This window comes from Strix uralensis, chromosome 1, assembly GCF_047716275.1.
Source record: "Strix uralensis isolate ZFMK-TIS-50842 chromosome 1, bStrUra1, whole genome shotgun sequence".
NCBI lineage: Eukaryota > Metazoa > Chordata > Aves > Strigiformes > Strigidae > Strix > Strix uralensis.
Window position 1 is genome coordinate 131140699 of NC_133972.1, and position 12780 is coordinate 131153478.

The 12780-nt window shown below is 44.5% G+C and overlaps 1 protein-coding gene across 1 annotated transcript; it reads left to right on the top strand.

Moving 5' to 3' along the window:
• Positions 1-453: 453 nt before the first annotated feature.
• On the top strand, positions 454-1437 carry NPBWR1 (neuropeptides B and W receptor 1). The gene has a single exon (XM_074893641.1). It carries the CDS (start codon positions 454-456, stop codon positions 1435-1437), a length of 984 nt encoding a protein of 327 aa, XP_074749742.1.
• Positions 1438-12780: the final 11343 nt, after the last annotated feature.

Consider the following 12780-nt stretch of genomic DNA (forward strand, 5'->3'; position numbering starts at 1 on the left):
GCTCCGCCCGAGGGCAGGAGTCCCACGGTCTGACCCGACCGACGCCCCCGATGCCCCTCCACAGCGCCTCTGGGCGCCACGAAGGTGCAGCGGGGGCGACGGCTGGGTCAGACAACTGGGTTTCCAGGTAAGCACCGTCACCTTGGGGTAGTCACTTTGGGGGAGTCCGAGGCTGGGTGCTGACCCCACACAGCATCCATTGGTGTGGGAGAAGGGAAGGGGCAGCCAGTGAGGGACCATACCCACTCTGAGGTGGGTCCCTCTGCTGCTCGCTGAGCCCTCAGTGATCTCCCCTTGCTCCCAGCAGGGCAGCGGTGGGCAGCATAGGTGAGACCTCAGTGGTTGGATGCACCGGAGGAGACAGGCTTGACAAGAGAAGGGGGTCTCGCTTTTTTTCCCCCACTTCTAACTCATCTCCATCACTAGAGGGCCTGGACACCCTCTCCTGCAGCCATGGAGAACTCCTCCCTCCCTGAGACCAATTCTTCATGTGCAGACTGCACCGGGAGAGGGGATGGGGGTCTGAATATGTCCACTCCCCCACTGAGCCCCAGCTTCTACGTCACAGTGCCTGTCATCTACTCAGTCATCTGTGCTGTGGGGCTGACGGGCAACACCGCCGTCATCTATGTAATCCTCAAAGCCCCAAAGATGAAAACGGTCACCAACATCTTCATCCTCAACCTGGCCATTGCTGACGAGCTCTTTACCTTGGTGCTACCCATCAACATTGCTGACTACCTGCTCCTGCAGTGGCCCTTTGGAGAGTTCATGTGCAAGCTCATCATCTCCATAGACCAGTACAACACCTTTTCCAGCATCTACTTCCTCACCGTCATGAGTATTGACCGCTACCTGGTTGTGGTGGCCACCACCAAGTCCAGGAAGATGTCCTACCGCACCTACCGAGCAGCCAAGATTGTGAGCCTCTGTGTCTGGTCCTTCGTCACAGTCATCATCCTGCCCTTCACTGTCTTTGCTAAGATACACAAGGAGCAGGGGCGCTCCCAGTGTGTCTTCGTGTTCCCCCACCCTGAGAGCGTGTGGTGGAAAGGTAGTCGGATCTACACCCTTATTTTAGGCTTTGCCATCCCGGTGTCCACCATCTGCATCCTCTACACCACCATGTTGTGCAGACTGAGACGTGTGCACCTCCATTGCAATGCAAAAGCCCTGGATAAAGCAAAAAAAAAAGTGACACTGATGGTGGTTGTCATCCTGGCTGTATGCCTGTTCTGCTGGACGCCCTATCACCTCAGCACAGTGGTGGCCCTAACCACAGATATCCCACAAACTCCACTCATCATTGGGATTTCCTACTTCATCACTAGCTTGAGTTATGCCAACAGCTGCTTCAACCCTTTCCTGTATGCCTTTCTGGATGACAGTTTCCGGAGAAGCTTTCGCAAACTGATAGATTGCCGAACCACCTCATAAAGCCAACCTTCTGTCCGCTCCTATGTCCCTCTCACAGTCATCTGCTCTTTCTTGGTGACTCCAGCCCATAGAGTGCCTCCTCTCCAGCCTCCTTGTGACAGCCCATGGGGTTTCAGATTGTTTAGCTACCCAAGACACAAACTGGGGACAGGTGGATCTTTCTCAACTTTCCTGCACTCGTTTCCTCAGCACTGCTCTCCATCCCTTGACCTGTTTGGGGGGTTTTTTTGTTGTTGTTTTTTTTAATTCATTTTCTCTAGTGTGCGTTCTGTCCTAGGTTTGTAGCTCACAGAGCTGCAGCAGGTCCTTTTTCTCTTTTTATAGGTATTGCTTTGTGAAGTCAAGCCACATGACTGTCTCCATTACCTGTGATTCATAAAGCCCAATAAAGAGGTGTTATTGAGTGTCTTGCTTAATGATTCCTGTTCTGGTTTTGGCTGGGATAGAGTGAATTTTCTTCACAGTAGCTAGTATGGGGTTATGTTTTGGACTTGTGCTAGAAACAGTGTTAATAACACAGGGATGTTTTAGTCACTGCTGAGCAGTGCTTACGCAGAGACAAGGCCTTTTCTCCTTCTCACACTGCCCCAGCAGTGAGTAGGCTGGGGGTGCACAAGAAGCTGGGAGGGGACACAGCTGGGACAGCTGACCCCAGCTGACCAAAGGGATATCCCACACCACATGACATCATGCTCAGCATGTAAACCTGGGGATGAAGAAAGAAGTGGGGGATGTTCGATGTGATGGCATTTTTCTTTCCAAGTAACCGTTACACATGGTGGAGCTCTGCTTTCCTGGAGATGTCTGAACACCTGCCTGCTGGTGGGAAGTGGTGAATGAATTCCTCATTTTGCTTTTCTTTTGCTTTACCTATTAAGCTGTCTTTATCTCAACCCACGAACTTTATTTTCCGATTCCCTCCCCCATCCCACTGCAGGGCAGGGAGTGGGTGAGCCACTGTGTGGTGTTTAGCTGCCTGCCAGGTTAAACCACCACAATTACTCAGCCTCTTTCATATCCACGGGGCCTGCTTACCCAAAGTCTTGCAAACTTAGCAACACTGAAAAAAGCACAGTTCCAAAGGATAAGGAATAAACCAAGGTATTGAGCTCATTTCATTTTAGAGGGGACTGAGATAAAATAGTCAAAATTCATGATAACAGGCAAGAGAGACCTCAGTCTAGCTTTAAGGAAGAAAGAGCAAGCCCTCAGTACTGAATAAAATACACAGATATGGGTATGGAGCTACTTGCTGTGGAAAATAGCTTAAAAGTGTACTTGGTAGCTGTAGTTTGTAAAATTTGCAGCTTTTGTTTGCATCAGAAGTCATGTTTACTTCTTTATTTATCATATGTTTATGGGCAATCTCCTTCTGGCACCTACAGACTTATTTTTTTTGGTCCTAAAAAACAGAATCAGAAGGTGTTTTCAGAACAAGTTAACCTTTGAAAAGAACTTGCTGAAATGCGGGGAATATTCTGACTTCTTCCCTGCAAATCATAATATATGCAGTGGTTAGGTTACTTTTAACAGGCTCTCATACACTTGTACTCTGCTTGCTGGTGAGATTTATTAATATTTCTCTTAAGGAGGACAAAGGAAGTAAAAAAAAAACACCAAAAGAATAGGTGAATTTTATTTGGAGGAAGGGGGAGACGGTCAATAAAAGTTTCACTAGAACTCACATGTCCAAACACTGCATGAGGATATTTTTTACTTCCTCTCCTCTTTTAGCCCTCTAAGGAAAACTGAAAAACTGTGGAAGACTGGGAAAATATTTGCAGTCACTTAACATTTGTCATCCTAGTGGTCTTTCCTGTTTTTCCCTGCAGCAGATGCTAAATCAGTGTAACAGAAATTGTTACATATTTTCTCCTCCACTGAATACAGAGAGATAAGGAAATGTGACTAAGGAATTGCATTTCCACTTACACAGGAAGGGATGACGGGTTTCAGGAGGTGCATAAGGATACATACACAAGTCTATGGGACCGGATGAGATACAGCCGAGGGTGCTGAAGGAGCTGGCTGGGGTCCTCGCCAAGCTGCTTTCCATCATTTACCAGCAGTCCTGGCTGACAGGGGAGGTCCTGACAGATTGGAAATCGGCTAATGTGATGCCCATATATAAGAAGGGTCGGAAGGATGATCCGGGAAATTACAGGCCTGTCAGCTTGACTTCGGTGCCCGGGAAGCTGATGGAGCAGCTCATCCAGAGTACCATCACACAACACATGTGGGACAACCAGATGATCAGGCCCAGTCAGCATGGGTCTATGAAAGGCAGATCCTGCTTGACAAACCTGATCTCCTTCTATGACAGGGTGACCTGCTTATTGGATGAGGGAAAGGCTGTGGATGTTGTCTACCTTGACTTTAGTAAGGCCTTTGACACCATTTCCCACAGCATTCTCCTGGCAAAACTGGCCGCTCGCAGCTTGGATGGGCACAAACTTCGCTGGGTAAAAAACTGTGTGGATGGCCAGGCCCAAAGAATGGTGGTTAATGCAGTTAAATCCGGTTGGTGGCCAGTCACGAGTGGTGTCCCCCAGGGCTCGGTTTTGGGGCCACTCCTGTTTAACATCTTTATTGATGATCTAGACAAGGGGATCTAGTGCACCCTCAGTAAGTTTGCAGATGACACCAAGTTGGGTGGGAGTGTTGATCTGCCCAAGGATAGGGAGGCTCTGCAGAGAGATCTGGACAGGCTGGAGTGATGGGCTAAGGCCAACTGCATGAGCTTCAATAAGGCCAAATGCTGGGTCCTGCACTTGGGCCACAACAACCCCCAGCAGCGCTACAGGCTTGGGGAGGAGGGGCTGGAGAGCTGCCAGTCAGAGAGGGACCTGGGGGTGTTGATTGACAGCCGGCTGAACATGAGCCAGCAGTGTGCCCAGGTGGCCAAGAAGGCCAATGGCATCCTGGCTTGTATCAGAAATAGCGTGGCCAGCAGGGACTGGGAAGGGATCTTACCCCTGTACTCGGCACTGGTCATTTACTGTGTTCAGTTTTGGGCCCCTCACTACAAAAAGGACATTGAATTACTCGACCATGTCCAGAGAAGGGCAACGAAGCTGGTGAAGGGTCTGGAGCACATGTCGTACGAGGAGCGGCTGAGGGAACTGGGGTTGTTTAGTCTGGAGAAGAGGAGGCTGAGGGGAGACCTCATCGCCCTCTATAACTACCTGAAAGGAGGTTGCAGAGAGATGGGGATGAGTCTCTTTAACCAAGTAATAAGTAATGGGACAAGAGGGAATGGCCTCAAGTTGCACCAGGGAAGGTTTAGACTGGATATTAGGAAGCATTTCTTTACAGAATGGATTGTTAGGCGTTGGAATGGGCTGCCCAGGGAGGTGGTGGAGTCCCCATCCCTGGAGGTATTTAAGAGTCGGGTCGACATAGCACTTAGGGATATGGTGTAGTTGGGAACTGTCAGTGTTAGGTTAATGGTTGAACTGGATGATCTTCAAGGTCTTTTCCAACCTAGATGATTCTGTGATTCTGTGATTCGTGTGGCACATGCTCCGGTTTGCAGGTGCCTCCTGAGACCCAGGTCCCTTCCCACTGCTGCAGTCTAAAGTTCTGCCGTAGACACATGGGAAGCTTCTTTTGCTAAATCCTTCTGAAGAAACTTCAAATAAACATTTTACTTGCAGATTTTAGCAATTATACAAATCCTCGTACATTATAATGCCATATAACTGAGTTGATGATTAAATAATTTCTCCTGATAAACCGTTAATGTTCTCTGAGACAGTCATTGCTAGTTTCAACACCCGGTCTATATGTCACGGAAATGAAAGGATTTCTTTGGGGAACAACAGTGTCTAATTCTGCTTCACTGAAGGGTGTATGATTGACTTCCATCAGACACAGAAGCTGGCCTTTGAAAGAGCAAGCCCAAAAGGTGTTGAGTACCCATTTCCACACCACATACAAAAGCGTGCTGCAGGAACCAGTGTCTCTCACTTTATCTTTCTGCCTGAAACAAAAGGTAATTAACTTTCCCCATCAGCTGCCTGCTGTTTCATGTGGGCTTGTAAATTGTAATGATGCTTCTCTGTGGTCAGTCACTTGCCGTGGAGAAAGATGTTACTCTGTATGGGACGAGTAGCAAAGTCTGTCTTCATTTAAGCTGCTAATACAGACACCACCTCTCTTATATCCTTAAACCACCATGTCCACAGCAACATTACTTGTGTAAAGACTCCATATAGTTTTAAAAGTAAACAGTATTATTCTCAGAAAAGACATTTTCAAGATCGCTGTGCTCTCATTTGTTGCTGATCCTTCCCTGAAGACCAAAGAATACCAGTGAATTACTGTTCTTTGTCACTCACCTTAGAGAGTGGCACAGATTTGAGCATTGCTCCTGACAGCGACCACCTGAACATTTTGATCAAGCTGCTATGCAGTCATGTTTGTCTCATCACCTGTCAGGGCTTCTATTTACCTCACAAATGTTATTGACACTTAAGTAGCTTTGTTGTGCTACTGCAAAACCTAGCCTGTACCTACACGTCAAATGCATCTCTGAGATGCTCGGCTGATATTAACAGGAGGTTATAAGAACAATCTGATTTGTATTTTGTTTTTATCTAGTTTTGAATACCAAAATTTTAACCGTTTCTGGACAATGTAATCTGGTTTAAGATTTCAACAAAAAAACCAAACAACTTTCTAATCTAGACCAATGTAAAGAGATTTCTTTAAAATTTTCCTATTTCTTAGGAAATAGGAACACATTTTAAAGTATGCATTTCATCATTCTCAGTATCTCATCCCTTTGTCTTCCCCATACTCAATTCCTGTTGTCCATAGGGAAAAATATGAAAATTGCTACCATTAACAAATTTTACTTCAAAGTATCTTGTGTTGCTTGTCTTTTTTGTGATCAGAAACACAAAAATGCAAACAGAACATCACCTGTGGTAAACACAATCCTTCAATCCTTCCCTAAATTCCTTCTCATTCTGAAGCCACATCTTACCTGTTCTTCATAGTAGAATGAATATCTGAGTAGAATTCAGTGTTTCCCAAAAGGCTTGGAGTTTTCCTATGGTTGTTAATCACAGAATAGGCTGAGACTTGAGCAACAGCCCAGCTCTAACATGGGTACTCAGCTCAAATTCATGCATTAGGGCAAGACTACCCTTGCATGGCTGTGCTGCCTGCAGTGTCTGTGACATGTTTGGGAGGTGGGACTGGAGCTGTTCTGATGCAGGTGTTGCAGATGGGTGTCTGCATGGAGGAGGAAGTTGAGCCTAGACAGCCTGGGAAGGGTGCTGAATGGTAAGTAAGGCCCCCTCTGATCTTGCAGAGCTTCAGCATTAAAACAGCCAACACATATTTCTTCTTCCATCATATGTCCTTTTTGTTTGGGAAAGAGAACATGCTAGGGGAGTCCAAATGTGACCAAAACCATCATTCAGCAGGAGAGAGAGGGGTTCAAGCTTCAACACTGCTGTTCAGCAAGGATGACCTAGTGATGTATAGAAGCTCCCAGAGCAGCAATAAAGGATAATATCTCAATAAATTTGCTCCCCTTAAACATTTTTAATTCCTGTCCAGAGGAGGGATTTATGCACCTGTTCAGCCCATGCTTAACTGGCTATAATGAAACTTAACAGTGTCACACCTTAAGACAGTATAGTTGTGTAAGGAAGTATTTTACATATATGAAAATGAGTAAAATAGAAGTAAATCCATTTTCCCCACAGCACAACTTGTAATCTGCACCTGATATTGCAGATGTTAGATACAGAATTTCAGGAGAAAAGGAGAGAAAATAGAAAAACAAATTGTATAATTAAATATAATATAAACATTTAAAAAAACATGGATTTTTTTCATGGTATTGAAGTGGCAATGAGAGGAGTTGCCATCAGGCCATTTCTATCCTGCCTGATGGAAATTGTTTTGGAGGCACAGTTAATCCTTTTTATAAGCAAAAGCGAAGTAACTGATCCCATTTGGTTAGTAACTTTTACTCTCAAGCATGCCTGCATTTCCAGATGGAAGCAAATCCAGGATGACCTGCAAATCCAGATGGGTAGTGGCAGTGTGGGTATGAGCATCCCAAGAAGAAAATAAAGCTGATACTTCTGCAAAGAAAACTATGCAGTAAGTGACAAGGCAGACACCACCAGCCCTGCTACAGCCTACTACTTTACCTAACAGCAGCTACTTTATAGGGTCCCTGGTAGGCCAGGCAGGCCAGGAATGAAAGACTAAGCCTTCTCTGGATTGAGGCATCTGACCGCAAGTAACCAACCCCTGTGCTGAGGCTCACAGCCATGCACACAGCTGCCCAAGCAATTTTGTACAGGCAGCTGCACCTGCAGCTCACAGGTTTAGTTTTTCCCCTGAGTGCTGCAGAGCAGATCATCCTGCTCTGGTCCACTTTGCCTGTGCAGTTGGGGCACAGCTGCAGGTATCCATGTATAACTAGACCCAAGTCCCACAGAGAGACCCTCTGGCTACTTGTGCCTTATCCCCCTGTTTATATCACCCTGACTGATGTTAAACCCAGCATTTTGAACTGTTGGCCCCTGCCTAAAAGCATGCAGCATATTTGTTGTGTGTGTGTGATTTTGGCAGGGGAGCAAGACAGAAAGAGTAGACAGGGCTGTATTCTCAGGACCATGGTTAGTTAGAGTACCAGGAGGACACACCTGTATAATACCAGGTGCCTTGCTCTGCGGAGAGCAGGGATGGACAAAGTTCTGGGACCCAGACAGGGCTGAGCCTCTGATGAAGCAGAAGCACAAAGGATGGCAAGCAGGCAGCTCCACTAACAGCCTCAGGCATGGAGCCCAGGCACTCCATGAATTGACAGGAGCCTGTAAAGTGGAGCTAGTCCAATTATTATCACACTGGTAACAGGCAGCCCACACATGGAAACTGAGAAAAGAAGCTAAGCAGTACTGGTGATAAAACTAATCAGAGACAACATCTAAAGCTGACCATCATGAAGATATAACCCACTTTAAAGTACAAAAAAGTAGTCATAAAATTAATACAGTGGCACACTCAGCAAAGCATAGTGAAGAAAGGAAGATATGTACAATGCAGATAAGTGCATGTTTGATAAGCATGTGAAAACATATGGCATCCATAAGTTCCTTTGCATCCTTTTTATCCAGATGTGGGCAGTGTGGAGAGGTAAAGGGAACCCTCAGCACCTAGGGCCCTGTGAAACACTGTCATCCAGCCCCATGGTGCCAGGTGAGATGCAACAGGTCACTTTGAATCCAGATGGTGGTTTAGTCAGCAGCACGAGCTTGCCTTTCATCTGCAAGGTAGGCACCTCGATATAGTCTTGAGCTGCATAGGATTGATATTGTCTCTTTACTGAGAGTTGGTGTGACTGCAGTAAGGTTTCACAAGCCAAGACAGTAGGGAACAGTGTCATCTTTTCTGTATAAGTGGCTATTCAGCTTTCCCCCTGCCAAAAAAAAATAATGTGATTAAACAGAACCAGGCCTCCAGCTTGTTGTGGGTTGTCAGCACCAAATGTCCTCAATACCTTGGCTTCTGACACATATGCATTACTTTTCATGAACACCTCCCTAAAGTCTATATAGATCAAGCTATAGAGACCTAGAGAGTAACACTGTGTGTGACTGTCAAGCCCCCCTTCAGCTAGAAACCCTGAGTGTACATGTCCTTCAGTGGCACATTCTGGGAGCTCTGATCACTGAAAACCAGATATTCCTTCAGGCCCATGAGTTCTCTATAAATTGTTTTAAAAATCACCCTGTATACTCTCCCAGCAATGGCACAATTGCCTGGCCATTCCTGAGCCAACTACCCCAAACCTGTAGCCACCACTGACTGTCACCAATCCCTGTGCTCTTTTGGGGTCCCTCAGCAGGCTGCTCTGACAACAGAGAATTTAGGCAAGTTTCTCACTCAGGCCAGGCAAGGCATTTTTTTCCATATGGGTTTTTGCAGCATGTCTAGCCCTGAAAGCTGGCATAATGGAGGGGATACATGACACCATGCTATTTTTCATGTTCCAGATACACTGCAACACTGGGTGGCCAAAGCAGCCCTCAAAACACACACCTCTTCTGTCATCTCTACATCATTTATTCAATGAGTTTGACACCTCTATCAGTTTTATTTTAGTGGCTTGCAAGTGTCTCTCCAATTATTTGTTCTGCAGCATAAAGCTGCCCTGAAGTCAAGAGCAGCACATCAGCAGGAAGCAGGTAGATATAAGGGGGAGTACATAGTATCGGAGGATAATCATCTAATGTCAGGTGAAAGTGACGCTGGTGTTTGGGTACAGAAAGGGAGATCCTGGGCTCTGTCTATATCAACACTAAGTGCAATAAGAACAGATCTGTTCTTATGACTGGTGTTAAGAACCCAGAGTCAATGCTGAGTGTATTTCAGGAGTTTCTACCCTGGACTAGCTGTGGTCTGAGTGCACAGATGCATTAGCAGTTGCAACACATTAGTTGTGATCCTAGACTCCATGTGCTGTTTTAATTTCATCCAGAAGGACTTCAGCTGGCACACATGTAGGCTGCTCTGCAGAATGGACCAAAGGGTGGTACATCAAAAGCACTTTCTTGGCCTAATTGAGGTGCTGACATGCAGACATCCCCATAGCATCATGAAACTTCACAATCTAGGTTCAAGAAGTTCTCACTCTGAGAGGTACTAGGAAATCCAGGATCTGGCCCCTAATTCCTAGTTCTGAGTAGTTGATAACAGGCCAAATACAAATGCTTAGATTATGTTGATTATTTTATAGAGAGCATATATGCTGATTATTATATATAACTATATAGTACTTAATGGGACATGAAACATCATGCAATTCTTTCCTGACTTGTAGTTAAGGCTGCCTGTCACTGGCATAACAAGCTGAAGTCTTAAAAACACCCCCCATGAACAAGACTGTTGGGCAGATTTCTGATTCCTGTAGTACATCTGGATGGCTCCCTGCAGGTGTCTCTTGCTGGGTACATCTGGCAAGAAAGTCCATCCTCAGAAAGGAACATTTTGTTTAATGAAATAATGTTTTGTTTAAATTGACTCTGCAAGCTAAACTAAACCCATTGTCCTGATTTCAGCTGGGATAGAGTTAATTTTCTTCCTGGTAGCTGGTACAGTGCTGTGGTTTGGATTTAGTGTGAGAATAATGTTGATAACACAGATGTTTTACTTGTTGCTAAGTAGCACTTATCCTAAGGATTTTTCAGTTTCCCATACTCTGCCAGCAAGCACGTACACAAGAAGCTGGGAGAGAGCCTGGCCACGACAGCTGACCTGGACTGGCCAAAGGGATATTCCATACCATAGAACGTCATGCTCAGTGTATAAACCGGGGGGAGTTGGCTGCAAAGGGTGGATCGCTGCTCAGGCATTGGTCAGCAGGTGGTGAGCACTGTGCATCACTTGTCTTTCTCAGATTTTATTTCTCTCTCTTTGTTATATTTCTTTTCATTACTATTATCATTACTATATTATAATTATTGTTATTATATTTTATTTTAGTTATTAAACTGGTCTTATCTCAACCCATGCATTTCACTTTTTTTTTTTTGTTCTCCTCCCCATCCCAGGGGGGACTGGAAGACTTGGTCACAACATGTGACCAAGTGGCTACATGGTGCTTAACTGATGGCTGAAGTTAAATCACAACATCCATTTATAATATTTTCCTAATTCTTGGGAGTCTCTAAGAATCAATTTCTTTTATTTCTCTCCTAAGAATGTTTCTAGTTTCTGCTCCTTTTAATAACTTTTAATAAGCTAAACAATAATTTTTTTTCTAATAAAACTTTTGAGAGCAAAATCTTCCAGTTTTCTTGTGCTTAGGTAAACTAGGTATTCCCTGTTCTGAAGCAGATTGATACCTTATTTTTAGGTCCAGTATTTTTAGAAATATTTTTGCTGTAGAGACTTCCTCTTAAATGAAAAATGCTCTGAGTTTTGTCTAGTTATATTTGAGCAGATGGAGTTTTACTCAGTGAGCTCAGAAATTCTGGAATTTCCAGAGCCTGCAACAGACAAATGCCTTTTCCAGAGACCATTCCTATGGGGTCCCAGCAATTTCAACTGTATAAATAATTCAACAGAATAACATCCAATATCTTAGAAATAAAAAAAATTAATTGCTAATTAATCAAAGAGCAAAAAGGATCTGATATTCACCCAGTGCAGACAGCATATGAAGCAGAAGTTTACATATTTGAATTTAACAGACCAACATTTGCTCTAACATTGACATTGTTGTCTAACATACATAGTACAACATGCAGCTGGCAAACCCCCTGTATGTTCACATGCGCAATATATACAAGTTTTCATTAAAAAAAGAAGAAGATTGTGATTTTTTTGCTCATTCTGGAAAGCAGCTGCTTATATGAAGAGGCCAGTCATGCCAAGGAGATGATTTCTTAATTAACCCTGAATCAGGGTTAATTGCTCACTGGTAGGAATAAGGATCTTGCAAACCAGTCCATTCCAGTTAGAGTGGTCCCCAAGGCCTCATGACTTATCTGGCCTCCTTCTGTTTCAAAGCATTTCTTTTGAGGACAATAGAGAAAGTTTTATAATTGTGCTACTTCACCAGTGTAAAGCATGATTTTAACTGAAGGTAACTATGCATTTGTGTCCCAGGTGAAAGAAACCCACCAGCTTCTTTTTCTGCATTACAAAATGAAAAAAAAAAAAATTAACTCTACATAAGTTTTATATATTTGCCGTTTCTCTCATCTTCTTCCATAGACATTTTTAGGAAGTGTAAAGAAAAATCATAAACTGTCAACTCACTGCTAAAACTATGTAATTTGAGGCTCCACGAATGCTTCCAAAACCTTTTTCTGCTTCCAAAACCTTTTTATACTTCCTAAACCTTTATGCCACCAGAGGGAGTTCAAAGACAACTTATTCAGCAAATGCACTGAGTGGAAACGGGTTTCTGCTGTGCTTCCCACAGAATCGTCTAGGTTGGAAAAGACCTTGAAGATCATCCAGTCCAACCATTAGCCTAACATTGACAGTTCCCAACTACACCATATCCCTAAGCGCTATGTTAACCCAACTCTTAAATACCTCCAGGGATGGGGACTCCACCACCTCCCTGGGCAGCCCATTCCAACACCTAACAACCCGTTCTGGAAAGAAATGCTTCCTAATATCCAGTCTAAACCTTCCTTGGCGCAACTTGAGGAAATTACCTCTTGTCCTATCGTTTATTACTTGGTTAAAGAGACTCATCCCCATCTCTCTGCAACCTCCTTTCAGGTAGTTGTAGAGGGCGATGAGGTCTCCCCTCAGCCTCCTCTTCTCCAGACTAAACAACCCCAGTTCCCTCAGCCA